The sequence below is a fragment of the Solea solea genome, chromosome 11, assembly GCF_958295425.1.
Source record: "Solea solea chromosome 11, fSolSol10.1, whole genome shotgun sequence".
Lineage (NCBI taxonomy): Eukaryota > Metazoa > Chordata > Actinopteri > Pleuronectiformes > Soleidae > Solea > Solea solea.
The window spans coordinates 13,405,150-13,432,222 of record NC_081144.1 but is presented as its reverse complement, the minus strand read 5'-3'; the positions used below and the strand labels follow the sequence as shown (position 1 = coordinate 13,432,222).

General features: G+C 39.8%; 3 protein-coding genes across 15 annotated transcripts; 2 read left to right on the top strand and 1 right to left on the bottom strand.

Annotated features, from left to right (window-relative positions):
• Window positions 1–2,107: 2,107 nt before the first annotated feature.
• Window positions 2,108–15,601, top strand: sort1b (sortilin 1b). The gene is made up of 20 exons (XM_058642271.1): window positions 2,108–2,722; window positions 4,444–4,503; window positions 4,625–4,698; window positions 4,807–4,909; window positions 5,046–5,207; window positions 5,750–5,823; window positions 6,718–6,767; window positions 6,875–7,002; window positions 7,399–7,543; window positions 8,209–8,364; window positions 9,086–9,192; window positions 9,419–9,521; window positions 9,609–9,780; window positions 11,166–11,356; window positions 11,445–11,634; window positions 11,813–11,929; window positions 12,515–12,623; window positions 12,738–12,850; window positions 12,951–13,080; window positions 13,389–15,601. The coding sequence occupies exons 1-20, from the start codon at window positions 2,438–2,440 to the stop codon at window positions 13,401–13,403; spliced, it is 2,484 nt and encodes an 827-aa protein (XP_058498254.1). The 5' UTR covers window positions 2,108–2,437; the 3' UTR covers window positions 13,404–15,601.
• A 654-nt stretch (window positions 15,602–16,255) lies between these two features.
• On the bottom strand, window positions 16,256–19,639 carry ngrn (neugrin, neurite outgrowth associated). Its single transcript, XM_058642286.1, has 3 exons — window positions 19,159–19,639; window positions 18,543–18,653; window positions 16,256–16,884 (listed from the first exon to the last, which is right to left on the bottom strand). Exons 1-3 carry the CDS (start codon window positions 19,401–19,403, stop codon window positions 16,293–16,295), a joined length of 948 nt encoding a protein of 315 aa, XP_058498269.1. The 5' UTR covers window positions 19,404–19,639; the 3' UTR covers window positions 16,256–16,292.
• Window positions 19,640–20,116: 477 nt separating this feature from the next.
• On the top strand, window positions 20,117–26,798 carry nfyal (nuclear transcription factor Y, alpha, like). 13 transcript variants are annotated; one of them, XM_058642280.1, is made up of 10 exons: window positions 20,117–20,275; window positions 21,561–21,668; window positions 22,181–22,264; window positions 23,207–23,353; window positions 23,500–23,631; window positions 23,724–23,826; window positions 23,935–24,086; window positions 25,148–25,321; window positions 25,626–25,736; window positions 25,871–26,798. In XM_058642280.1, exons 2-10 carry the CDS (start codon window positions 21,588–21,590, stop codon window positions 25,934–25,936), a joined length of 1,050 nt encoding a protein of 349 aa, XP_058498263.1. In that variant the 5' UTR covers window positions 20,117–20,275; window positions 21,561–21,587; the 3' UTR covers window positions 25,937–26,798. The 13 variants fall into 13 exon arrangements, with proteins under 13 accessions (XP_058498263.1, XP_058498259.1, XP_058498262.1 ...); XM_058642276.1 differs by having other exon boundaries at window positions 23,715–23,826; window positions 23,935–24,104; XM_058642279.1 differs by having other exon boundaries at window positions 22,181–22,267.
• The last annotated feature ends 275 nt before the right edge of the window (window positions 26,799–27,073 follow it).

Genomic DNA, 27,073 nt, shown 5'->3' with positions numbered 1-27,073 from the left:
AAAGGCATTTTTTCAGCACAAATGTGTTGTTAACCTCTTCGTAGTTAATAAATGGTCTAAAATTACTATTAGGGTATCAGTGTTGGACACAAGTGGTATCGTCCTATCCCTACTGCAGACCCCCGTTCTTAGTGAGGGGTATTGAGGCTTTTTCCGGTTTAATATCCTTCCATATTATAAATTAAAATGTATTTTATGAGAATTCTACCAGCACCAAACCAGCATTTGTTTAACATGTTTCTCCAATCTCTGATGACACATCATGGTCATTTCATATCTTAATATAATAAATGTCTTACATATAGAAACTTTAATGTCAGCAAAGGTTGAATGGGTTGAATACATCTGTACATACATCACTAACTAAATAGAATTGTAAGATACAACATGGGCCTATGTTTGCAGAGTATTTAAAAGTAGCGCATAGAGCAATGGTAATTACTTTTCACTAGAGGTCACCATTTATACAAAGAAATATTGGGTATCATGAAACTGATATATGCATCCAAAGACAGCCATGTGATTCCCATGACTCCCATCAGCATTTGCTGAACTAATTAGCACTCCGACTGTCTTCCAGTTTGGTTTAGTTGTTAGGTTTCCATAAATAAAAATATCTTTTTGGCTCTGTGGGCAGGGAAAATTGAGTAAACGTCCATCTTGTAATTTATCTAGCTTTTCCCAGAACACTTGTTCAGCTAAGAATTTTTTAGTCTTTGTGGAGCAGCTCTTATCCTGAGAGGGCACATCTCGAAGGAATAAAAGTGGCCTTGTTCCCCACCTTTTAATCGTGCACTGGACTGCTGTGGGGGAGGGGCTGCCGCTCAATTGTACAGTCCCTTTGTGAAGGATTGCTGCTCTACAGATCAGATTGTTCGGCTTTCTGAGTGCATCTGCAAGAAATACTAAAGCAACACACACACACACACACACACAGCATACACTCTGTGTCCCAATGAAGACATGGGCATAGCAAAGTTGTGTGAAGGGTGCATTCAAATACAACACTCAGGGTTGTTGAAACGAGAGAAACTTGGCCAACAGGCTTTCATTTTTGGCTGCGATGACATGACACCTAATTTATCGTTGCACTCTTTCAAACCTGTCAGACAGGTTTCTCTCCGCCCGAAGGCTAAACAAGAGACTAATAAGGTTGTTTGACTTTCTGATCTCATCCTCTCATCTCTTACCAACTCTTTCAATTGGCCTGAAATTACAGCAACAAATCCTGCTCAACAGGGGGATTTTTGAGAGAAATCTAAAGCTACATGTTCTGTGTTGTTTGGTTTGAATCAGTTTAGTCAGAGATGTAGCAGCACTGGGTGTAGGATTTTTTTTTTTTCTGAGTAGTCATGAGTTTGTTATTACCATCACATAATGAATACAATATGATGATTCACTGCAACAAAATCATTTTAAGAATGCAGTGGGGCTGTACAAAAACATCCCCTGTAATTAATTTATAGAAAATCACATGAGAGAAAGGCTAATTTCCTGTTTGACCCCTTTCTTCTAGCTCACAGAGCTATCACTTGCCCAGCTATTTTACAACAGCAGACACTGAGAATTGAGGATGAACTACTAGAAAGACCTCAAACAAAAGATCCATACATGGGTCACAGAGGAAATTCTATGGGTTAATACATTTGTATATATTTACTGGCCTTTTTTACTAAAGATTTATTAAATAATACATGCTTGAAATAAAGTTGTGATTCGTTTAACAAAAGATCTCTCTCAGAAATGTCTAACTGACCTATTAAAAACAATAATAAGTGGCAGCAATAATAATAATGATCAGAAACATTATACTATGCCATTATACTATTTGCTTTTGTCACAATTTATATTGTAAATTGTTAAATTATTTGTCATTTCTTACATATATACATGAATAAATACTATTTTAAATGCCTGTGTGTTCATAAAGGAAAATAATAGTATTACTCAACCTATCCTGACAGACACTGACAGCTAATTATGCAGGTCCCTCTGTTTTGGTCCCGCCCTTTCAGAGTTGAACCAATCACAAAAGCTGATAGGTGGACCACAATTGAGGGCAGCCAATCACAGCGCCCCCTGTCTGCATAGAGCATTACTGATCCGCAGACAATTTGAGTTGATCGTTAGAATATATCATGTTGGCAACGGAGTTAGAGCGCGATAAATCGGCATCGAGCACCTCGGTACATTTGCTAAATTGACATTTTCTTTTCACCATTTGGATATTTCTCGCTCCTGCGCGCGTGGACGGTGGGAGCCTCGAGGGCGCTGCGTGTTTTCAAAGGCAGAAACAGTCGGTGTCAGGAGAGGACTACGCTGTTTTGTTGATGTCATTCGCGGCAGAGCTGTAGCCTCCTTCAATTTCGAGGCAAATAAATATAGACTCGGGTCCTTGCTTTGTTTGTTTCCTTCGCTGGTAGCACGAGCAACGAGGATGGGACTTTTGCTGCACTGTGCCCTGCTCCTGTTATCGGTTTCCACTTTAATAGCCGGTTTAGACTTTCAGTTGGGACCCAAAGGTAACCGACAGCCAGCGTTCGTGAGGCGTTCAAACACCGAGGAGCAAGCTGCGAGAATCGCGAAGAGGTCTCTGCTGGCATCGCTGGCTGCTGCCGCTGCATCACCAGAACACAAGATTAGACGAAGAAGCACAGAGGACGGCGACTCCTGTAAAGCTCTCCAAGGACATGACGCCAAGTTGGCAGCCAACACCCACCGTGTAAGTCACCGGTACCAGGTCCTGTTTCACTTAGCACGTCTGACAATGAATGCAGATTATGCGCAGGTGTGAACCAGGTGCACACATACAGTACTGTAGGCCTCACCAGGGGCCAGACCACTGATTTCAATTCAACTGTAAGCTTCAGGATAAATGCTACAGAATTAATGCTGCATACTATCATTACAAAAGGCATTTTAAACATCATGTAGGTCAGTCACTGCTGGAGACTGTGTCAGGACCCACTGAGTTAGGTCTCTGAGGTTATTTCCCAGCTTTTGTCAAAAGATTTATGTGCATAAAATATGAAAATGCAGTAAAATACTCACAAATGTTATGTTTTTATAGGGACGATATAAAACGATTCATACATAATTCTCAAATTGATACCGATAATTATCACGATAAATATCAGACAAAAAAGTTAAAGAAACCACTTTAGTAGATATTTAAACTTTTTAAATACAGTCAGAAAGGCATTTCACACATTTGAGGTAAACTTTCATAGCAATTGTTTGCACAAAGGTTAATAACCAGCTAACCTTTGTTATATTGTCCTTTGCATGTTGGTATAATGTCCTGCTCTTTTCTCTAAGCTTACGACTGCCCAGATTGTTGTTCTTTATTATTTGATGCAAAAACAAATCCTACAGTGAAGTGAAACTCTACAATGCCTTGTTTCCTCATACTTATGGACCAGTTTAGGCTCTACTGAAGGACATGGTCACTCCCTAACCTCGCTCTGTAACTTTGACCTATATCTATTTCTTGTCAGACATGCAACTCACACCTTTCTCTGCTTGACAGAGACTGAATGTGCCCGAGTGTTTACAGGAAAATTGACTCAGGGGAATCCATGTGACTGGCTGCGTGGTAGTTATTTTGTAAATTAGAGCCGTGTTTGCCCGGCTCGGGAAGGCAGTTTGTAAAAAGCACATCTATCAGGAAATGATACTGCTGTAATTCGTTTTTATTTGCACTGTGATCCTGGTCAGGTGTGATCACAGTTGTATAGCTCATAATATGACCAGGAAGAGAAAGCAATGATGCACAGCCCTCCTTTCAAACAAACAGATAGCCGACAGAGTCCTCTGCTGTTAATTTGCCTAGCTCCGTGCTGCCATGTGATCAACTTTGCATTGTAGTCTTATGAGTCCTAATGTGTGTCCAGATGTTTCATTTCAGGCAGCAAGACTTTCCCAGACACTGATACAAAGGTCAACCACCTTATAGAACTACAGGGCTAAATCCACTAAATGGGGGCGACGGTAGCTTCAACTTGAAGGTTGTGGGTTCGATTTCCGGTTCAGCTAGTCTACATGCCGATGTGTCCTTGTGCTCCTGACTGCTGTGCAGGCAGCGTGTGAATGGTTGTGCTGTATATTTGTATGAGTGAATAGGTGTAAATGGCAAAACTGTAGTGTAAAATAGCTTTGAGTGGTCATCAAGACCAGAAAAGTGCTATATACACCATTTAAATCAAGTTGATGCACAATATTACAATAGTTGTTGTGTCCATAAGTTCCATTACATGGTGCTTCACTTTTATCACTTTACCATCTATGGATGACCACATGATGAGAGGATGTACAGCTTATCCAATGGTGTCAGGTGGTTTATTTGTCCTCTTTTTTTCAGCTGTTTTTGCAATGTAGTGTATTATTCACACTCCTCAATTGTTGCTGTGATTATTAACATGTTTATTTTTCACGTTTCCACAGTATACTTTCAATGACCTCAGTGGTTCAGTGTCCCTTGCCTGGGTTGGAGATGGCACAGGGGTGAGTGTTGTTCCATTGAGACATTAGTGAACTTGATGACATTGACATTAAGAGTAGTTTCATGCACCCAATACACGATCGATGCTCCTCTTTTCTCAAGCTGAACTTTCTTTCTTTGCAGGTCATTCTGGCACTAACAACCTTTCAGGTGCCCCTGTTCATGTTGAAATTTGGGCAGTCCAAACTCTATCGAAGGTAAGTCATATGTCCTCACCTTGTTTTTATTTTTTTTTAAAGGCATATTGTATGTGTTTAATTAGGGTTTATTTGCATTTCATTTGCCTGCAACCATTATTCTGCCAGTGAGAACTATGGGAAGTCATTCCAGGATGTCACCAATCTCATCAACGACACCTTCATCAGATCAGAGTTTGGAATTGCTATTGGCCCTGAGAACTCAGGCAAAGTGAGTCACGTCCTCTAATGACACATTGTCATTAGAGTTTTCACAAATATGGTGATGTGATAATGTCCGCCTACTGGGAAGAAGCTTTAACATTTTATCGTCTTCATCAGTCTAAACTCTGGACTCTGTTTTAAAGGTGATCCTGATGGGCGACGCGTCTGGAAGTCACGAGTCTGAAATCTTTGTCTCCGATGACTTTGGAAAAAGTTTCATCCGCAGAGATCTGCCCTTTATGCCCCAAATGCAGATCATGTACAACCCTGAAAATTCCAACGTGCTGCTGGTTCACAGCACCAATGTAAGTGGTGACTGATGTAAGCACGGTGTGTCGTTCGTAGGGTATCAGTTAACTTTGCAGAAAGATGAGCATTAGAATCGTCAGTTCTTTGTGGGGGTCAGGTTAATGAATAAAAGATTAGTCCTTTATATCAGTCCAACAGGGGAAATTCTTTCTCTGTATTTAACCCACCCTCTATGAGAAACTTTCCTAGAATTAGGAGCCGTGAGCAGCCCCAGAGCAGCGCCCGGGGAGGAATGGGGGTTGCAAGGTCCAGCCCCAAGTTGCCATTAGTTGTGGTCTTTAATTTAATAGAAAAACTTTCATGGCCAGTTATAAAAACCCTGGAGCAAAGGTCCACCAACTCACTTACATGTAGCAAAGGGACTACTATTGGTCAGTCATTCTTTGTATCTGTTTACACATTGTACATTTATTAACATGGCTGTGGTGTTTATGACCACCAGGCAGAGTATATCAAGGTCTGACAAACCTGTGTAAACAATGTCACTGCAGGTGAACTGTGGATTTATCATTTAAGACTGTGTTTCTTTCCTCCTCAGAATGAGATGTGGCTGTCTGAAGATGTTGGAAGCAACTGGAAAAAGGTTCACGACGCGGTGTGTCTGATGAAATGGTAAGAACCTTAGTCCATAAACGGAGAATTCATTGGGGTTAGACAACAAAGATTTCACTATCTTGATATTCTATCTGTTGAAATTCCTTCAATAAGCCACAGACTGGTGACAAATTAAAATAAAACCACCGTCAGGTTCAGTGAACCCTGACATTGAATCGACAAGTCTCTTGATCTGGATACAATTCTTCCCAGTTTGTTTTCCCTATACTATCTATTTATTTATTTATTTATTAAAGAAATGTTTACAGTTTTACGCACAAGAACTTTGTTCTCACTACACCTCTGAAAAAATTAAATGTTTAATTATACTATAAAACTTTATTGCACTTAAAGCCAAGCCCCTTTGGTGGCACTTCCTTGTATTTATTGCCCACTAAACTTGAGAGCTCAAACTATCTTGTTGGTTTAATTTTGAAAGCTGAACTTGCAAAGTCACAGTGTCTGTGAAAACTGTGTGTACAAAGTAGACTTCCTGAAACCCTTTATCGCTATCTCAAATGGGGCTAATCTGACGAGGCTTTAGAAAAATATGGACAGGAGTTCTCTGATGTCAAAACATAATTCTCATAAGAAAGCACACAGTAGAGAAGGTCATATTTGTATAGTGGTTATATTTAATAACTCATGCCGTGTGCTTCTTACTTTCATAAAAAAGCAACACTCATTATGGGAATAGATAAAGAATGTGTGATGTACTGTATATCCTGCTTTAGACCGGATTTCATCCCTAATTCAGGAATGTTCCTCAGCATTTCCCTGCCGGACTTTTCTTTGTTTATTGAGATGTAATCAAACTTTCACTTTCATACTTGCTTGTTTATTTTTGACTCCATGGACTCAAATGTTCACCTGCTCAACTGAAATCTTGTGTTTTTTCCACTCTGATTATAGGGGAAGGAAAAATAGCATATTTTTTACAGCCAGCCATAATGGATCCTGCAGTAAGTAATCCCCTCTTAAAGAAAGAAATATGACCTGTATTTAAAAATGACCAACAGACACTTGAACCCAGACCTTCATTTCTGTGTTTTGTGTTTTATGTTGTCAGATGAATGGGGAATGCTGGAGCTTAAGAGGACAACAGACTATGGCAAAACCATCAAGACTGTCGCCAATAAGATCTTCTCTTTTGGCCTGGGTGGACGCTTCCTCTTTGCGTCTGTGATGACAGGGAAGGTCAGTATAAAGTCTGTCCAAACCACAGTAAACACAAGTTCATGTGTTCAAATGCAAAGTATTTATAGTTTGAAGTGTAAAGTTTGTGTTTGTCAGAAAAGTGTCTGATATTTGTAATTGTTCCTTCTCTATGTGTTGTTTGAAAGAAAAGGCATTACACATTACAACTGATTACACAAGTCATAACAGAAGGGGAAATAAATTTGTATTCATACTTCTCCTTTAAAGTGACCATATGCACTGAAATTTGAAAAGGGGTTTGTTAAATGTACTGTTACGCCCAGTATACATAATTTTAATTTTTGTACATTTATTTGTATGTATTAATAGCACTCCAAACTGTTTTTCTGATCCCTGGTGTCCGTCTTTCTCTTAATTTACCATCGCTGTCTGCAGGGCTCACTGAGGATGATCCATGTATCAGTGGACCAGGGTGAGACTTGGAACATGGCCCAGCTGCCTCCTGTCGGTCACGAGCAGTTTTACTCCATTCTGGCGGCCAACGATGAAATGGTTTTCATGCATGTTGACGAGCCAGGAGGTCAGTTCATCTCTTGTATCACAAGGAGTGATAATGTTTACGGAGTAGGAGACAAGTAGTTTGTAATTGCATGTCTGTAACAACATTTTTCAATAATAGTCCTAATTCTCATAAAATAATCTTCCATAATGTAATAATCTTACATTAAACACAGGCATTTTAATAAGAACATAAATCATGAATATGTGTGACATGCACTTTACCAGGGCTGTGAATCTGTGAAATGTAAAATATTTTTATTAAGAATTAAGAAAGTTGGAGAATAACCCAGTCCAAACACACACACACACACACACACACAGAAAGACCTGTGTCGTGACAAGGCCACTCTTTACCAATAAAGAACTAGGGCAGTGACTGTGAGCCAGATCCTGTTGTCCATCATTAATGGTCAGCCTCGTTAACTTCAGCTGAGAGAGAGAGAGAGGGGCATATCCCTGCAGCCTGCAGCAGTGGAGGCTGTCACAGCAACATACTGATGTTCATGATTTTGTAATGACATATTCATCTGTCATGTGTATTTTGCTTGCATGTCCACATATTTTTGGCTACGTGTACCAAATAGACTGAAGTTCCTTCTTATTTTCCCGTCACCAGCTGACCTTAAATTTGAATGAATCTTTGATTTGATGAACGTGTTTGTTCCTTTGTAAATCTGTGTACAGATACAGGCTTTGGTACCATTTACGTATCCGATGACAGGGGCACTGTGTACTCCAAGTCACTGGAGCGGCACCTTTACACCACCAAAGGCGGCGATACCGACTTCACCAACATCACCTCACTGCGAGGGGTTTTCGTCACCAGTATCCTGGCTGAAGGTACCTGAAGTGTGTGTGCTTGGATAAAGGAATAGCAGCACGTGTGTGCACTCAGATTCCCCTAGAAACACACACATATGAGTTCTCCATTACACAGTGGAGTGAGGGTGTTTGGTAAATATTTAATTAGCTGTTCAGTGTTAGATGTGCTGACTGCTTGAAACAGCTGGGTGACACTTGAGCAGAAATAATCTGCCGTCACCTGCTACATCTTAACGCCTTCCTGTTTGCTGTTATTCCTGCTCATAATTTCCACTCTTCTACATGGTCATACATGGTTTTTGCATGGATAGTATGGGTTTGAATCGTGTTTTGCTTACTTTATTTTGACATGATTTACTATATATATCTCTGTGTGTGTGTGTGTGTGTACATACTGTATATATATATATATATATATATATATGTATGTATATATATATATATATATATATATATATATATATATATATATATATATATATATATATGTGTATATATGTATATGTGTATATATATATATGTATGTATATGTGTGTATATGTATATGTGTGTGTGTGTATGTATATATGTATATATATATATGTATATGTGTGTATATATATGTATGTGTGTATATATATATGTGTGTGTGTGTGTGTGTGTATGTATATATATATATATATATATATATATATATATGTATATATGTGTGTGTATATATGTATATGTTCATTTCAGTGTGCCTGTCTTGTTGTTCCAGGTGACTCTGTGCAGTCTGTGATTTCCTTTGATCAGGGAGGGGAGTGGGTTCCCTTGAGGAAACCTGCCAACACCAAGTGCAGTGCTACTGCCAAAGATCCAGAGAAGGTAAGATAAAAAAAAAAAAGAGGAAACGACAAAAAAAAATTAAAAGTTGCAGGTGTAAAGGGGGTTGAAATGTTCCATTATTTCTGTTCACAAACACTAAACAGAAACAAAAATCACTAAGAGTTAGCCACTGCAGCTTTAATTACTGTAAAAGATCTTGTTGATTGACTGTTTTGGTACTAAAAGCACACAGGTGACAAAAGCTGATTGTGTTGTTTCCTTACAGTGCAGTCTCCACATCCATGCAGCCTACAGTGTTGCGATGAAGCTGAACGTCCCCGTGCTGCCTCTGAGTGAACCGAATGCTGTTGGTCTTGTCTTAGCTCATGGTAAACAAATACGTTTGTACGAATATGAATGTAGGTTTTGCATGCGACCTTCTGGACTCATTCATATTTATAAACGTGTTTCATCAGGGAGTGTTGGTGACGCCATCTCAGTGATTAACCCTGATGTGTACGTGTCTGATGATGGAGGGTACACTTGGATGAAGGCCCTCAATGGACCTCATCACTACGCCATTTTGGACTCTGGAGGGCTCCTGGTGGCTGTAGAGCACAACCCCAAGCAACCTATCAACACGGTCAAGTGAGTCACAGGGTTTGACCTGCATTAAAGATTTATATGTTAGCATTTCTGCAGTGGCAGTTCTATATTTTTGAGTAGTGTACTTACATTTGCCCAAATATTTCCCACACTCCAGTCCATTAAACAAAAACAGAGATATCTGTATTGCTTTTGATGGTAGATCATTTATTTATTGCGTTTTAATGGCGTCAATGGCGTTGCAGAACAGCTGCTGCAATGTTTTACGAATGATAATAATTTTAAATGCTCCTCTGTGCTTTTGCTTTTGCTCTGAAACCAGTACAGTAACAGGGTGTGTTGTGTTAGTGAAACATGTGACAAATAAAGGCGTTGATAAGCTGTTCAGAGCAGTCACAGCCGAAGTGAAGCATGGTTAGAAAGAGTGGTGTATGCGGCGTAAAAAAAAAAAACTAATATGCAAAGCAATTTTGGGAAAAAGACAAGAGAGGATCAGGAGGAATCAAACATGATCCCACGCTGTTCTCTGGTGTCATCAAACTAGGTCATTGTTATTGTTTGACAGAGGAGAGAGAGAGAGAGAGAGAGGGAGGAAGAGAGAGAGGCAAATTACATACAGCATTAACATCTGTCCTGAGGGATTCAGTCACAGGCAGATTGCACTAAACACAAGCCTGAACGCTCCCAATTTGTCCTGAATGCGTCCTCAGAGCTGATCACAGAAACCATGTTCAGAGGTGGTCTGTGGATGTAAGTGGCCGAATTCCTGAGCTGCATGAATGTAGTCTGTCGTCCAGATTGAAAAGAGACCACCTCCTCAGTTGACGTCCTCTTATCCATGGTATTTTCAGGTTTTTGGTCGCGCTTGTCAAGAGTCATACTTAATTTATGTGTGGTCGTAATAGAAATGTGGTCACAGGAGATGCCAGGTGTGAACAGTCACATGTAGTGCTATCCACATGCAATCTCATCACAGAGGACGGATGTTAAAACTAGGTCTGAAGGAGGCCTTTGTGTGTTTTGTGTATTTGATTTCACTTGACTTGGCAGGAAGACACATGTGGACTGGTCATCAGAGATCAGGGACTTTCCAATCAATGACAAAGAAAAAAAAACTCACAATTACAGCCTATACATATAAGAAAATGAAGACTAGTTGATTTGTCATAATTTTACTGCATGTCTTCTTGTAAAGTGTAACACAGGGCAATGAGGGCATTAGTGATGCTATGTCTCCAGATGAGTCTGAGAGGATGGTCAGTCAAAAGTCATCCTTGCCACACTTTGTGTGTTACTTTTCAATTACAGTGTAGCTCAATATTGGAAAGAAATCAGACCGTAGGAAAAACCTTAATCCTCCATATTTATTTAGAACACAATTCCCATGGAGATGATGCTTTATGACCATTTTTTTAATGTCTTGATAGGTTTTCTACCGATGAAGGACAGTGCTGGGGTGTGTACAACTTCACGGATGACCCCATCTACTTTACTGGTCTGGCATCAGAGCCCGGAGCTCGTTCTATGAATGTCAGTATCTGGGGCTACAGAGACACCTTCATCAGCCAGTACTGGATTTCCATCACCATTGACTTTAGGGATCTTCTCACCAGAGACTGTGAGTGACATGATAAAAAAAACAAAACAGAAACACCGATATTTTAAAGATGATCTGTTAACAGAGTCCAAAATGCTGATGTTTTTAGGCACAGACAAGGACTATGTGCCGTGGTTGGCTCACTCGGACGACATCAGCGACCCCAAAGATGGTTGCATGCTGGGATACAAAGAGAAGTTACTGCGTCTCAAAAAGGACTCCCTTTGTTGGAACGGACGAGATTATGTGGTCAACACCCAGCCAACCCCGTGTCTGTGCACCTTGGATGACTTCCTGTGGTAAGGCTTTGACCTGCAGTAGATGTACAAGTTGCTAATAACTACAGAATAACTGAACACAATTCATTAGTTTGTCAAACTCTCTTACTGGACGAGGTGGACACAAAGGTAGAAGTGTGTCTTCAAACACATCTTGAAGTACAAGTGTAAATGGCCATTCTATTTTTGCTCGCTGCAGTGACTTTGGATACTATCGTAAGGAGAACAGCTCAGAATGTGTGGAGCAACCAGACCTGACAGGAAAAGTGCTGGAGTTCTGTCTGCACGGCAAAGAGGAGCAACTGCTGACGAGTGGGTAAGGTTCAAGCTTCAGCTCCTACTGTCTCCAATATGTCTTTACTGTGTTACTTTTACTGGTTTATTGTTGGTTATCAAATAATACCACCATATATCAGTGACTTATTTAAACTTTGTTTCCTTGGTAATTATCTCTCACTTGAACAGTAAAATGTTGATTTTTCTTAACAGTATTGATAGTTTTTTATTCTTTGCTATACATTTATTTATGTACAATATTGGAACAGATGCATTTACGAAAGAAATGTAAGTGTATATTTTGGACGAGCACTTCCATGTTGACAATCGATGAGGAAATAGGAAGTATCTGTCATGCTGCGAGCAGTCAGAGGGGCCACAGGCTCAGAGTGAGTGTCATGTTTTTGTGTTGGAAGAAAGAATGCAGAGCAAAAATGGAAATTAAACAAACTGTAAATCCACGCATGGCCTAATAAAATGCTGTTTCGGGTCAGAAAAACAGAACATCTGTAGAATTTCTTTGTTAAAGCTAAAAAAAACAAAAGAAAGTGAATCAAATTGTGTTCACCTTACAGAATTGTGAATGCTTGACTGAGAAATATTAATATGATCATTGTGCTCTCAGCTACAGGAAGATCCCTGGAGACAAGTGTGAGGGAGGAAAGATGCCCGAGAGAAAAGAGATTGACCTCAGTCAGAGGTGTGTGAGTGACCTGGTCGGCCGTGAACTTCTGGTTAGTTCCTCTGCTTCTTGATGATTCAGATGTATTCATGTTATGTGTTGGCATACAGTGTAGTTCGTGGTATGACATTATTTAACTCGTGTTTGTATGCGTTTGTTTTCACAGGTCGACGGTCACTCCTCCAGGTCTGTCCCCATTGTGATAACAGTTGTCATCGTCCTTCTGCTGAGCATTGCAGCAGGAGTCCTTTTTGTGAAGAAATATGTCTGTGGTGGCAGGTTAGTGCATCTTAGTGCGTCGAAATGTTAGTCCAGTTTTTAACCGAGCTTGTTTTGTGTATTGGCTGTGTCCTGAATGTGTTTGCAATGTGCCCTTCAGGTTCTTGGTTCACAGATACTCTGTGCTGCAGCAGCATGTTGAGGACAACGGTGCTGAGGAGATAGACGAACCGCTGGAGACCAACCACATTCAAAATGGCAAGATAGAGTTTCATGATGACTCCGATGAGGTAGAGTGCTTATTCTTTTCTTTCTCTGATACACATACAGATAATAAAACAGGTTCAAGCAGGTTTGGACACATTACGTAAGAGTGAGTGTTTTTAAATGACCTCAAACATACTTTAGCTTGGCATTTTTTTCTTATAAGCCAATACCTGAATTGTGCTTCGAGATACAGTGTTCTAGTGTTGACATAAAATGCCTCATGACTAGGTCACCTGAGTTAGGTGTGTGCACACGTGGCAATAATGGTTTTTGTTTGCTCGCCTGTGTTGTTTCTGACTTCACTGGTATGTTGTTTCCTCTCTTTGCACAGGACCTGCTTGAATAGCAGGCACAACCAGTCCTGAAGTGACAGGCTTCCAAGCCACCTTGTGGCTGGCTGCTGTTCCTGTCTCTCTTTTCGTCTCCAGATACTTCTTCCTTTTAGCTTCTAGTATGGACATTGGCCTCAGCTACCAGAGGAAAGGTCTGTGACACACATCTGTGAAGGTTAATGAACGTACAGAGGCACCGTGGGACTAATGCTCAGTTGAGAACTAAGGAGACCTTGTAGTGTTGTGCTTTGGTTTTAATTCTAATGATTGGGTTTGAGTCTACAGGTCAAATGAAGGGGTCACGCAGTAATCTGAACTGCCGACAGCCAGTTTTGAAACATAGTTGTAGAAATCCACCACAGTTGCATTATGGGCAGTGCCTCCTCATCACCTGGGAGTGCTCCCTCGGAAATCATACTTTTCACTACTGCTAAAGACCTGTATCCTTTTTTTTTTTCATGCACTTGTATATAAACCTTTGTTTGTTTTTTTTGTTTTTTTTTGTGGTATCGACTTAAAGGTGTTAAAAAAGATTCCTGGTGGAAGAAGGTAAAACAAAACACACTCCCTCTCGAGACACTACTTTTGATGAAGTATTTGTTGATCAAAGCGTGCCCTGGACAGCTCAAAGTATATTCATTTTTGGCAATAATTTGTAAAATCTCTTGTCACAGTCTGTACTTGGAATACAAGCCTGAACACTTTTGGTACGCTGTGACACTGAGATCCATGGTTAAAGTAAAAAGAGGCAAGTGGGAACTTCCTTTTGCATTATATTTGCTAGCAATAACATGATAAATCCAGTTTACTCTCTGTGCACATTCTGTAATCCTATTGGTACAATATCTCTATAAAGGTTTCCAGTTGCTTCATTAATTGAATGGAGACATTTTTGCATCAGTGTATAGGGTGGTAATGTGTGTCTGTTTCAAGACAGGATTTAATAACAACAATAATAATAATAATGATAATAATAATAATGCAGTTCTAGCTGCCCAAAGCACAAGGTCCTTTATATTATAAGAGTTTGTAGTTGGACATTTTTTCTTAAATGTGACCTAATGTGATAATACTGTAATCATAGTATGTTTATAATCACTCAGCAGTTTTTGTACTAACTTTTGAATTTGCATGGCAAATGACAAAAGATGTTGAAACCATAAAGGAAAAAGAATTCTAGTTTGATAGTACATTAACAAATATTTTTACGATGCATTTGGATGATGCAACACGTGGCTATAATTTGGTGACAAACAGAAGAAATGTGTGAGTGTGTTCAGTTATTGACACTGTACAGCATAATAAACACTGTAGTGAACTCATTAGCACACATAGTTGTATAAGCTGCAACACGACAAGAGTTGGTTTCTTTAATTTTTTGCATCTGATGTGAAACGACCTCTCAAATCTAACAGGGATATTGGAAGATTGTTTAAGATCTGTTTTCTTTTTAATCAGCATGACACTGGTTTTTTTTTTTATGCTTAACGTGATTGATTGACCAAACGGACCCGTCTTAACGTGTCACGTCTTTTAGGATGAATTTTTTTTTCCTTGCACGATCATTTGTCTTGTTCTAAATGTATCGTTTAAGCTGATTTTATTTATTTGTGACTAGCAAGTTGAGAATGCAGTAAAATGGATGTGGTTATGCAAGTGCCTGGTGTGAGGATATGATGTGAGGCCCTCCCCAATATGTGGCCAGCATCTGTTTACTGATAAATATTTATAATGACTAATGTGTAACAATTTGGATCCACTCCAGTGTGTTAGTGTCAACCCTAAACTGCACTTGTTTCCAAGATGAATCCTAGTGTTTTCCTTGAACTGCATGTTAATTCTTAATATTATTTATATTCCCTGAGCTCTGTAAAAGAATGTAGCCACAGTAATCTGGATATTCTCCTACTTCACTTGGTGTGAGACTATATTCTGACTGTGATACTTTTGAGTCAGTCCAAATAAAACAGAATGAATACAGCATTATTATTCAGCTGCTATACACTGGGAGAGACTTACCGAGTTCTTAAATAAGGGTGGATTGCATTAATGGAGGGTATGACATTTTTGTTACAGTAAGAACGACTGTACAGCAAGTCATTGTGATGTTTCTGTAAATAGAAGAGGTTACATCTTTGTATCTGCTATGATTTTCTCTTTATATTTGAGGCAATTATGTTTGGGTTTGCCATTAAATTCTTATGTTGCTCTATCTTTGTAGACCCGTCCTTATTAATGCTGACACCAGTTTAGAAAAATAAATAGTGTAGAAAAGGAGCTATGAGCACTTTCTGAAACTGACAACTGACTGACACAGTGGTTTTAGCCTATGGTCAATTGACATTTATAAGGTTTACAAAGGAATCAGTAACTAAAACATGCTGTTTTGTAGAATGGCTGCAGCCACTATTCCTTGGGTATAAACACAAAAATAACTTGTTTTTAATTTCAATTATAATTTTATGTCAGTAATTGAGACCTTTTGAGGTAAATTTTGATTTGTGAATGTGGGCTTTACAAATACATTTTGATTGATTGCTACAAATAGAATATTCTTACTTTTTATACTTGTTTTGCTTATGTGTGGCTTCTAAAGTAATTCCCTGTCTTATTTAATATAAAATAATAATGAAATCCCAAGAATCCAAATAGCTAGCAATAAAAAAAAAAAAGCAATAGCACAGTTCTCATTTTCTCAATTGTTTCTCAGCCAAAGACCCGTACAATATAAATAAAATGAATTCCACTGACCCTCTCATGCATTAACCTTGATTTCAAGAGTAGTTATTTGGAAAAGAGCAAAATCATAAACTGAGAATTCACTTATTTATTTTACTCTGAAGCCTTTTTTAATTTTTATACATACATACATACATACACACATACGTAAGTCAGCAGACATGTTAGATTCTATACATGAAGTTTCCATCTGGATCAAAGAACTCATTCCCAACTTGTACCACAGGGGCAGGTTTCTCTTTTTCCAAATACTCTTCAATTTGTTCTTCAGTAAACACCTGTCCATCCCAGTCCTCATCCTCATCCTCATCCTCATGGTTGTCCTCTGGATTTGTTTTGGTGGGACAATTTTCTTCAGTCGACTGTGTCACTGTTGCGTCTTTACTAATACCAGTTGTGAAATGTGTGGGCAGGACAGTAACAGGGACAGGACTCTTGTCCAGTGACCCTGAGGGTTCTCCTTGGATCATCAGAGCCTGGTCAGCTGCAGAGATTAAAGCCCCTTGTCTACCTCCAGGTAGCAGTGTTGCTTCTGTTTTCCCAGGTAGCTTCAGTCTATCCTGGCTGGCTCTGACACCTGAAAGCAGCACTTGTTGGCTTAGTCCAACCATTACTTTAGCATCCTGCTTGGATTTTCTTTTGGGAGAGGAGACAAACTTGCTTCTGAGGACTCTCAGGATGACATCAGGGGTGACAGAGAAACCCTCAGCCAGACGCTCTACTGTCCACTCCTCTGGTTGCTCTTGCTTCAGATATCTAAAAAAGAGAGAACATTTTCATCACTGAAACTAATTTGTAAAAGTGCTGGAAGTGTCATGACAGACGTGGCTGTTTGGCTATTCTCTGGAGCTGTGCAAAGGTTTTGGTCCTTTATACATAGCAGCGTTATAAAATTGATTGATTGGCATATATGTATATATATCCTTCAGTCCCAGCTTGTTCATTTTGGGTTCATTTTCTGTACAAGGCAACTTGAGTCTACCACTTGCTGACTGGAGAAGAATGTTTTTATGCTGGGCTGAAAACTATTAAAGAATGGAGCTGCCTTCTCTGCATTAGCATTATCTCTGTGGCATACCTCTATGGGCTAGCTAGCTGTGCTTGAACAATTATCATAGAGGCTACTTGACAAGGTGGAAGAATATCAAATTTAATGGGTGCAGTATTTTTTTGAAGATGTTTGCATATCTAATGGACCAGTTTTAAAAGTTTTTGTGAGTATTACTCACACACCTATATGCCAGGGCACAGTTGTAAATAAGAATGTGTCCTTAATCTGTCCTGCATGGTTAAATAAAAACATAAAATTATAAAGTCCCAGAATTTCCCTTTAATGGGATTTCCAGTAAATAATAATGTAAAGCATGAATGATATTTAACAGACCAGTTCTATGTGACAGTCCTATGTCAAATTATCGCCATTATCTCATCTAATTTTTACTCAGCGTCCCCAGGGTCAGAACCAAGCAGGGCGAACCTGCATTTAGCTTCTATGGTCCTCACCTGTGGAACAAGCTCCCTGAACAGCTGAGGTGTGCACAAACTATCAGCTTGTTTAAATTAGGGTTGAAAACATTATTGTTTACTGCAGCTTTCTGATATAGCCATTTTTAACCACCTTTTAATGTTTAAATTACATTCCAATGTTTTATTAATTTTAAGTTAACAGATGCTTTGTCTGTTCGGTGTTTCTTTGAGTTAAAAGGGGACTGATTAGATGAAATGGGAAGAACAGGTAAAGAGCACTTGTCAAGTCTTGGAGACTTGAGCTGAGTGGGAGTGTAAGCCATGTGACTTATTTCATTTTCACATCGAGGACAAATAAGAGAGTGCAAACACAGAAAAGATGAAACATTCTTGTCTGCCTGATTTAAAATGTGTTATTGTTTTAAACTGTTTTTTAAATTGATTTTGATTTTTTAATTTCCAATGTATTTACTTGCTTCTGTAAAGCACTATGAATTGTGTAAGAATGGCGCTATACAATTAAACTTGCCTTGCTTGCCTAACGATGAAACTGCAGATTTTATCAGACGAGGGACTTCCCTTTCCCATGTACATGAGATAACTATGGTGGCCTTTGCATAGCAGAAAGGATGTTGTTCTTCTTTGTTTGTGTAGTAAGCTTCAGCTTCAAAAAACGCAAAATACATGCTCCTGTTTGTCTGTTCAGGCTGCTGCAGATACATAGTGTCACCAGGTGGTGGCCGCTATAAAGAAAGGCTCTTGCCTGAAGTTCATAAAATGCTTCTAGGGCTATGAAAACCAATATTTAAAAAAAAAAAAATAACACTCTTATACAAACATAATAAGGGGTAGTATGTTCAATGTTTGCCAATAACTGTTACAAACCAGGCCTGTGAGTAAATGTTACTCTCTGATTAAGTGGCTGGACTGACTCGACAGATCCTCACCTGATCTGCTCCATAGCATCCCAGGTTAGTTTCCTCTGTGGAGCTCCTGATGGAGTCATCTTCCTCTTAAGTATGTGATATTTCAGGGTATTCGACTTCTTCCTCTCTTCACTGAAAAATACAATAGATGAGGTTTCACAAAGTGCACAGACAGCAGACACAATAAATTAGGTAATAAATAAAGTTTTGTTTTAACAACACATGAGCGTACTAGGATATTCCTAGTAGCTTGTGTGCTATTTTAAAGAAAATAAACTCATTTTCAAATACATTACTGTGTACACAAACACATACATTTTACACCTTCACAGGTCTGGGCCAAATATTGCGATATGATTTTATAGATATGTTTATGCACACTTTGAGACAAAGTTGCTTTTAAATGTTTTTACCTCTGATGTGTGAAATGTGTGTTGTTTTCTGTCCATACAGGTTTCAAATTATCGATTGCAATAGCATTTTTGGCTATATCACCAATCTTATCTCAATATATTATATTACATATTGTATTTTTTTTTTCCTGACTAAAATAGTCAATGCAATGTATATATGGTTTTTTTTTGTGTGTGTGTATTATATTGTGCAATTTAAATCAAAAACTACTGTTGACTCTTACCCAACCAAGGCTTGGAGCTTGTCTTCTACATCCTCTACGTCCTCAGTGTCCTCATCACACACGTCGTCGCTGTGTCCTGAAGCTCTGTGTGATAATCTGTCTCTGTCTCGGTCTCCGTGCACACGGTTCTGTCCCATCCACTGTCTGCCATCTCTGCTTACAGAACGACAGCTGTTTATGGGAGCAAAAGACAGAGCACCGGGCCTGGAGAACAGGAGTGAAAGGACCCGCAGAGGTCGGGACATGTTCACAGACAGTGTGTCCTGCTTTCTGGAGCCAGAACCAGGTGGTTTCTCTGAGGAGTTAAGCTACAAGACAACATTAGCAGCCAAACTGTCCTTAAGAGACGTGGTTTGGACCAAGTAATGACTGACGGGAGTAACGCAAATCGTGACGTTATCAATACAAAACAGTGCGGACCTTTATCAACACTACCGCAAGCACGTTAGTGAACAGCGTGTATTTACTTCCGCAAACACTGCAACGTGATCAAGGCGCAACACTGCCACCTACCGGTGCGGAGGTGAAAGGTCATGCTTATTGTTCATATGTTTAGCTTGAATTCGTGTCAAACAGATAAAAACCAAACTAGGTGTAAACATATAGGTGTACACAAACCCAACCACCTAAATGTGGTATACACTCGCCTGGGGGTAATAGAAAGAGAGAGAATACTACACCAAGGGGAGGGGGTTGTGTTAAGCAGACAAGAACGAGACCAGTCACAGAAAGAGATATTATAAACATCATAATTCAATAATACAAATAAATAAATCACACAATACAAAACATGTTCGCAACGATCTTGCTTTGGTAATATGTTTTAGCCATCCACCATTAGAGTATTGGAATAATTAACAGCAGCAATATTAATATAATGGTAAAACGATGACATCTGGTGGTCGCCCTGGATACTGCACTCTGCTCAGTCTGCTCTCTCTGCTCTCTCTCTCTCCCCGCCTCTCTCTCCCCGTGCTCATGTGTCACGCAGCTGCGCACCTCCTCCTCCCTCGGCGCCGTTGTTTCATTTGCGCCATTTTGTCCGCTCACTTTGTTGATTGGGCTTTAGCGAGCTGTACTGGAGCCAATCAGAGGGAAACCGGACAGTGAAGATACGGTAAGGGAAACCCGATTGAAGGCATTGGTAGTTGTCAGCACGGATTGGTTTGTCATGGACCAACCAAATGACTAACCCTGCTAAATGCAAAAAAGACAAGAAGCGTAATGGCAGCTTGATTTCGACCGCGGTGTCTCGGGCTTCAAATGTCTTCTTGTCCCCGGTGTGTGTCCGTTAATGTGAGGAAACATGATGCGTGTTGGTCCGCAAGCCTCGGCTAATGTTAGCTTGCTAGCTTAACCTGAAACAAAGGGGTTGTTATTAATGTCAGCGGGCACTCGCCAGTAAAGCACAGTATCATGAGCAACAACCCACTCAATGGTTTGGTGTTAACGTTTTGTTTCTTCACTATCCCCACTGCTCTGCTTTCCAGTGTCGTTCCTTATTTTACCTCGCTTTTACGCAGCTAATTGGCGCTATCCGTGTTAGCTCTCATGCATATATCCTGTGAGAATATCAACAATAGCGGTCTTCATCCCAATATGAGGTTCATTACTCCTTTATTTAAGACACTTAATACCACTCAACATGGTGGGGACGCTCATTTAGTTTAATTATGTAGGCTGCCTGTGTGTTCGTATTCGAATACTAGATGTACACCCATTGATCATTTCATTAGGTACAAAATACACTCCATTGAGTGGCAGCAGTTGTACCTGGTGGGGTTTTCTGCAGCCGTAACCGAACTTCCTCAAGGCTTGACGATTTTAGTTTTTTTTAGATGGTCTTCTTCACGCCCTGCTTGTTATTGTTGCATTTATATATTTCAATTTCTCACCATTCTATGACCATTTTCATCAACAACACATTTTCAGAGAACTGCTTCTCAGGGATGGCTGGATAGGTTCTCTTGTTTGGGTTAACCCTAGAGTGAAAATCAGTTCAGTCAACCGTTTCTGAAATACTCAGACCAACCTCTCTGCCACCAACAACCATATAAATGCTTCATTCCACTGGTTCCATCATTTAAATCACCTGAGCTTGAAGCTAAGAGGGTCGTCTTAACCATCTACATGCCTCAATGTGTGGTTTGCTGACATATGATTGGCTGAATATGTTTCCATTAACAAGCTGTAAAACAGGCGTGCCTAATAGTGGCTGGTGTATGTTGTCTTTATGATGGACATGAGTACAGGAGATAACAAGTAGAAAAATCAACACAATACTTATATAAAGACAAAGTATTGTGTGACAAAAGACAAACTTACAAGACATACTTTCTTGGCGGAGGTTGTCATTTCAAATGTTAATAATGATTTGACCTCATGTCGTTTTCTGTCTCAAGGGAAGAGGATTGTGACAATAATAAGCCATGGAGCAGTACACCACTGCCACCACTACCACTGGGGAACAGATAGTTGTGCAGACTACCAATGGACAGATCCAGCAGCAGGTGAGCTTGTCGAAAAGTTTAATAAATGTGCTTATGACAAAAAGTTTTCCTGATGAGTAACAATAGAAAGCAGGTACAATACCCAGTATCTGTATTGGTCAGATACTGATCAGAATCAAAAAAGAAAAATGTTAAATCCCATAATATATACTCTTAAGAGAAATGTAATGTATGTAAGTGAGAGGTGCACAATGTCTTGACCTTTTCAAAAAATTGTGTTTTCAAAATGACTAGCTATGACTAGGTCATTCGTGTATTAGCACTGATGTGTTACTGACAACTTAGAAGTTTTAACAGATATAAAACTACTGCATGGGACTAGTATCACTAGCTGCTCACGGCTGTGATATTGTGATGATATCAAGCCACCCCTAATCAACAATTAGACCCTTTGCTGTAGGACCAGAAGTCACAGGTACCAGCAGTGAGCTCTGCATTGCAGTGGGTTTCAGGTCCAGTCTCTTTCCTGATAATCACTTGTCTGAGATTGTAATGTCCTGCCTTGTCTGCAGACACAGGGCACAGTGACCGCTGTGCAGCTGCAAACAGAGGCGCCAGTGGTGACGGCCTCGGGCCAGCAGGTGCATACACTCCAGGTAGTGGTGTCACCGCCGCCCTGTGTCAGTGTCATGACCATGTTGCAGCCTGCTAGTCTGCATGCTACAACCAGGGCTGTCTATTAAGACTCATCTTTGTGCTGTTTAGTTCATCTCGCCTTTCCGTTCCAGCATGTCCTACAGCTGCCTGAACTGCATGTACCTCAGCACAGTGTGTTGTGTGTCAGCCTCAGGTTTTCTCTGATCTTGTCAATGTTAAAAACAACAATAAAAAACAACAAAACAAACAAATGTTGTTTGTCTGTATTGTGTTTGTTTATTGTTTGTAAAATGTACAAGTCAGATATTTTTCCTGACTTCCTTAATTAAATCAGTCACAAGTGTCTGCACTAAGCAGAATAACTTTTCAACGTTTAGCATTGTCATATCATCTCAGACTGTCACTTCTCATCTGAATGTATTTTTCTTATTGAATGGCCTTTGGTTTCTTTTCCCCAGCATTTCTCTGTGGCACAAACGCTGCACGCATTCAATTGTTCATTGTGGTCACTCACTCATTAATGGATGTTAGTTGAGCCATCAATGCTTGTCAAGTGGTACAAGTGAATGCGAATCAATGTGGTGGCAACATTTCACCCAGTCTTGTGTTTTTAATCAAAGTAGGCTGAAATTAACTCCATGTAACCACTTTATTCAGCAGCAAAAATCCAGTTGATACAAAACCACTGAACGCAGAGGTTTTGTCTGAAGTTGTAACGGATCCTCCTCTGTACATACAGTAGGCTGCAATTTGGGCCCACTATGGAATTGGATTGATTCATGTTGGTGTACCCTAAAACAGAATGAGTGACAACAACCCTTTTGTCCATGGTTTGGTATCCTGGATGTTTGAGTTCACATTGCTTGCTCGTCCTATACATGACACATGCAAACAAACACAGTCAGTGCTGCTGTATAACAGTCTTGTGTATCTCCCTGTAGGTCCAGGGGCAACCTCTCATGGTGCAGGTGAGCGGCGGGCAGCTCATCACATCGTCAGGGCAACCTATCATGGTACAGGCCATGTCAGGGGGTCAGGGACAAACTATAATGCAGGTCCCTGTATCTGGAGCTCAGGGCCTACAGCAGGTAAGGGTTCATTCATTAAAATATGTATTCAAGATTCATCACATTATTGTGCCCAGGAAAATAATATTCTTTGTAAAGTAGCACTGGTAAATATGAATGATAGAACAGCAGTTCCAATCTTTGGATCTAATTGTGTCTGGGTGCAGATCCAGCTGCTCCAGCCAGGTCAGATCCAGTTGCAAGGTGGCCAGACTCTACAGCTTCAGGGCCAGCAGGGTCAGCCCCAGCAGATCATCATCCAGCAGCCACAGGCAGCACTCACTGCTGGACAGAACCAGGTGCTGAATTCTGACCAGTAGAATGGCAAATCCAAATAATTCAATTATAAAAACACTACTGACTACTTATCCTCTTACTTGAGGCTTCACAGGGTCAGCAGATCAGTTTGCAGGGTCAGCAGGTGGCACAGACGGCTGATGGGCAGACCATCGTCTACCAGCCTGTCAATGCAGAGGGCACTGTCCTGCAGCAAGGTAAATTGTTTTCTCCTTCCTCTCGTGTTTGCCTTGTGATATTCTATAAACAGCTGGACTGCTGAGTTGTCCTTTTGCATATGAACCGAGATGATGTTCTCTTCACAGGTATGATCACGATTCCAGCTGCCAGCTTGGCAGGTGCCCAGATTGTTCAGGCAGGGGGTGCCAATACCAACACCACTAACAGCGGCCAAGGCACTGTGACCGTCACCCTGCCCGTTTCTGGCAACATGGTCAATGCAGGTGGAATGGTCATGGTAAGACCCTGTGCAGAGGTACAGCATCTTATTTCCTTTTTTATGTTTTAAAATCTAGACTTACAAGAGGGTGTGCGGTGTGGTGAAAGTCACAGAACATTTGAATGTCTTTAATAATCCAGATACTACTATATCTGTTTTTATTTTTACTTGTCATAGCTGCCATTTTCTGCATAATATGAAACTTGAAAATTGATGATTTGATTATACATTTTTTTGTAACGCTATTTGAAACTAAATGGTAGCTAAATGTAGTGAATATTTAAAAAAAAAATCCTTAGTACAACTACTACTACCACCAATAACAATAGTAATAGTAATAATAATAATGGAAATAATAATAACATCACCCCGTGTTGACCACCTACATGTCTTTTCATTTTGTTTGGATAGACCTCTGCAGCCAAGTAAGCATGTACAGACTTTTTATTTATTTAACATAGGGCTGCTATATAATTATTGGTTAATTCAATCTAAACAAATTATAGCAGTATTTTTTAACTAGCAATATAATAAATCAATGTATTATTTATACACTACACAAACATGGTTGAGGTATAACAGATAATATTTGTAATATTCTACCCTAGATTTGTGAAATGCTTTTTTGATCTGTGTCCATGGAGCAAATGTCGATCTGTATTTATCTGAAATTCATCACAATAGCTATCAACATTGTCTGTTCTGAACTTTGTTTTGGCTCTGTAAGATCTCCCTCACTCATTTACAATTAATTGTACCGATAAAATTGTGACAATTTGGCTGTCTGTGAATTCTATTAGATCATTTGTTGGCCTGTTATCCTCAACATATCACCTGGTAAAGAAGCTTATTTAGCCAGAATGACAAAAAAAAAACCTTATGCTGGTTTGTAGGGCCTTTAACATTAGTCTATAAATGTGCTACAGCGTTGTACTAAACAGCAGCTTGGAATAAAGGCTGTATACGTGATTTATTTTACCATTTGCACAGTAAGCGCTTGTGTGTGTGTCCATATGTTCTGTTATATATTTCCCATGTAAGTGGTTCTAATCACGCTGTGCCTGTTTACTTCCAATCAGATGGTCCCTGGAGGTGGTGGAGTTCCCACAATGCAACGTATCCCCCTGCCAGGGGCTGAGATGCTTGAGGAGGAGCCTCTCTATGTCAACGCCAAACAGTACCATCGAATTCTGAAACGACGACAGGCCCGGGCCAAGCTGGAGGCTGAGGGCAAGATCCCCAAAGAGAGAAGGGTAAAGCTTTTTTTTCTTCATTTCTGTAAGATGCATAAACATGGGCACGTTTGGAGGTTACTTTCTCATATTTACCTTTTGTTTCTGTATATCTTCTTTTGGGGTCAGACATTTTGTTTAGTGGTTAATAAATACTTTATTAAATTTAATGTTAACCTTTAATACCCTAATACCTGTTAAATGTATTTGCATGGCTATACACATAGAAGGGATACGTGAAGTGTTTTTTTTTCTTTCAGCCACTGCTGGTACATTGGTAGCAAAATAAGCATGTGATCTTATATACCCACTTTCTCTTGGACAGAAATACCTACACGAGTCTCGCCACCGCCATGCCATGCAGCGTAAACGAGGAGACGGAGGACGTTTCTTCTCCCCCAAGGAAAAGGAGGAAATGGCATTGGCCCTGGCACAGGTGTGACAAAAAGCTGTATAATCACTCAGTAATAGAAGAAGATTCACTGACTCAAGCATTTTTTTTATTGTAAATGGTCAACTTAGCACTTTAAACTGCTTCCTCACTGATTCTTTTCTGTTCCTCTTGTGCAGCAACAGCAGGAAGCAGCCCAGGCAGCAGCAGATGAGAATGTGGCTCAGATGATACGAGTCTCGTAGCACAAACATCTGCTGCACCTCCGCCTCTCAATGTTTACCCCTCCTGCCCAGTGATAATAAACCAGCTCCTCCACTGGGTTTCTCTATTTTTCTCTCCACCTCTTCACTGGTCTTCCAGGGAGCTGACCGTGAGCCGCTGAGCCTTTGAACTGGTCTTCTTTCCTGAAATGGAGGATGCTTCCGTGCTCAGCTTTACTGGTCAAGCACTTGCGACCAGCTTATTTTAATTTTCATTTGTTTGGACAGTCAAGAAACATTAAGTTGTGGGTAACCAGTGTCTGTTGCATAGAGAAAAAGGAAAGCTGTAACGCCATACTCTGGTAAACTCTGGTCTGGTAAAAATATTTGTATTTGTATTAAGTACATTTTTGTTAAAATATTATTTTTTTGTAAATGGTACAGATTTTTGGTGTCCTTCCACTTTTATGTGATGCCTCATATTTTTGACATTTCTTTTTGTTTTTTTCCAACCCATGATCTGTGGGGTATGGACTTGGCATCTTAATGGCAACATGCATCTGCTGAGCAAAAACTGAAATGTGATACTAATGTAAAAATTGATGTACAGGAATTCCCCTCTTCCAAAGTGTGTTTTGGATGTACTTACTAATTTGCTCAATTATGTGGATGCATTTTATACATGTAGTCAGATTTGTTTGTAGGGAAAAAGATTGCTGTGTTGCATCACATTACATATACATCCAAGTTACTCCTTCATTGGTAAGTCCACCAGTGGTTTTTTCATTGTAGATAATAGATTTTTTACCCATCAGAGCAGTCTTGGAATTTTTTTATATAATGAAAAAAAGAGTGGACACAATTCGTGAAACGTATGTCAATTAAATTTGATCATTTCACTCAAGATTTGTTGTCATTCTTTGTAGTTTTGTTCACCTCAAGACTGTTTTATTTAGTTGAAGAAATCACTATTTTACTGGCGTTCTTAAAGCATTTCATCCACATCATTTGAAAACAATTCAAACTTTATGAGAAGGTCATTATTCTAGCAGAAGAGACATGTTTGGATGCATTGTGCATTCTAAGGCTATTCTCTTCTTACCTATGGAATCAACCAGGCATTTTTGCTTAGAACTGGCTCTGGATACTTTTCACTGTAAACCCTAGATATGAGCAGTG

Coding starts and splice junctions, on each gene's coding strand:
- sort1b (XM_058642271.1), top strand. CDS start 2,438: ATGGGACTTTTGCTGCACTGTGCCCTGCTCCTGTTATCGGTTTCCACT. Junction 5,208..5,749: donor TGCTGGTTCACAGCACCAAT/GTAAGTGGTGAC, acceptor TTTCCTCCTCAG/AATGAGATGTGGCTGTCTGA. Junction 11,357..11,444: donor GGATCTTCTCACCAGAGACT/GTGAGTGACATG, acceptor TGATGTTTTTAG/GCACAGACAAGGACTATGTG.
- ngrn (XM_058642286.1), bottom strand. CDS start 19,403: ATGTCCCGACCTCTGCGGGTCCTTTCACTCCTGTTCTCCAGGCCCGGT. Junction 18,654..19,158: donor AAGCTCCAAGCCTTGGTTGG/GTAAGAGTCAAC, acceptor TGTATTTTTCAG/TGAAGAGAGGAAGAAGTCGA. Junction 16,885..18,542: donor GATGCTATGGAGCAGATCAG/GTGAGGATCTGT, acceptor TCTCTTTTTTAG/ATATCTGAAGCAAGAGCAAC.
- nfyal (XM_058642272.1), top strand. CDS start 21,588: ATGGAGCAGTACACCACTGCCACCACTACCACTGGGGAACAGATAGTT. Junction 23,354..23,499: donor GAGCTCAGGGCCTACAGCAG/GTAAGGGTTCAT, acceptor GTCTGGGTGCAG/ATCCAGCTGCTCCAGCCAGG. Junction 25,737..25,870: donor TGGCATTGGCCCTGGCACAG/GTGTGACAAAAA, acceptor CCTCTTGTGCAG/CAACAGCAGGAAGCAGCCCA.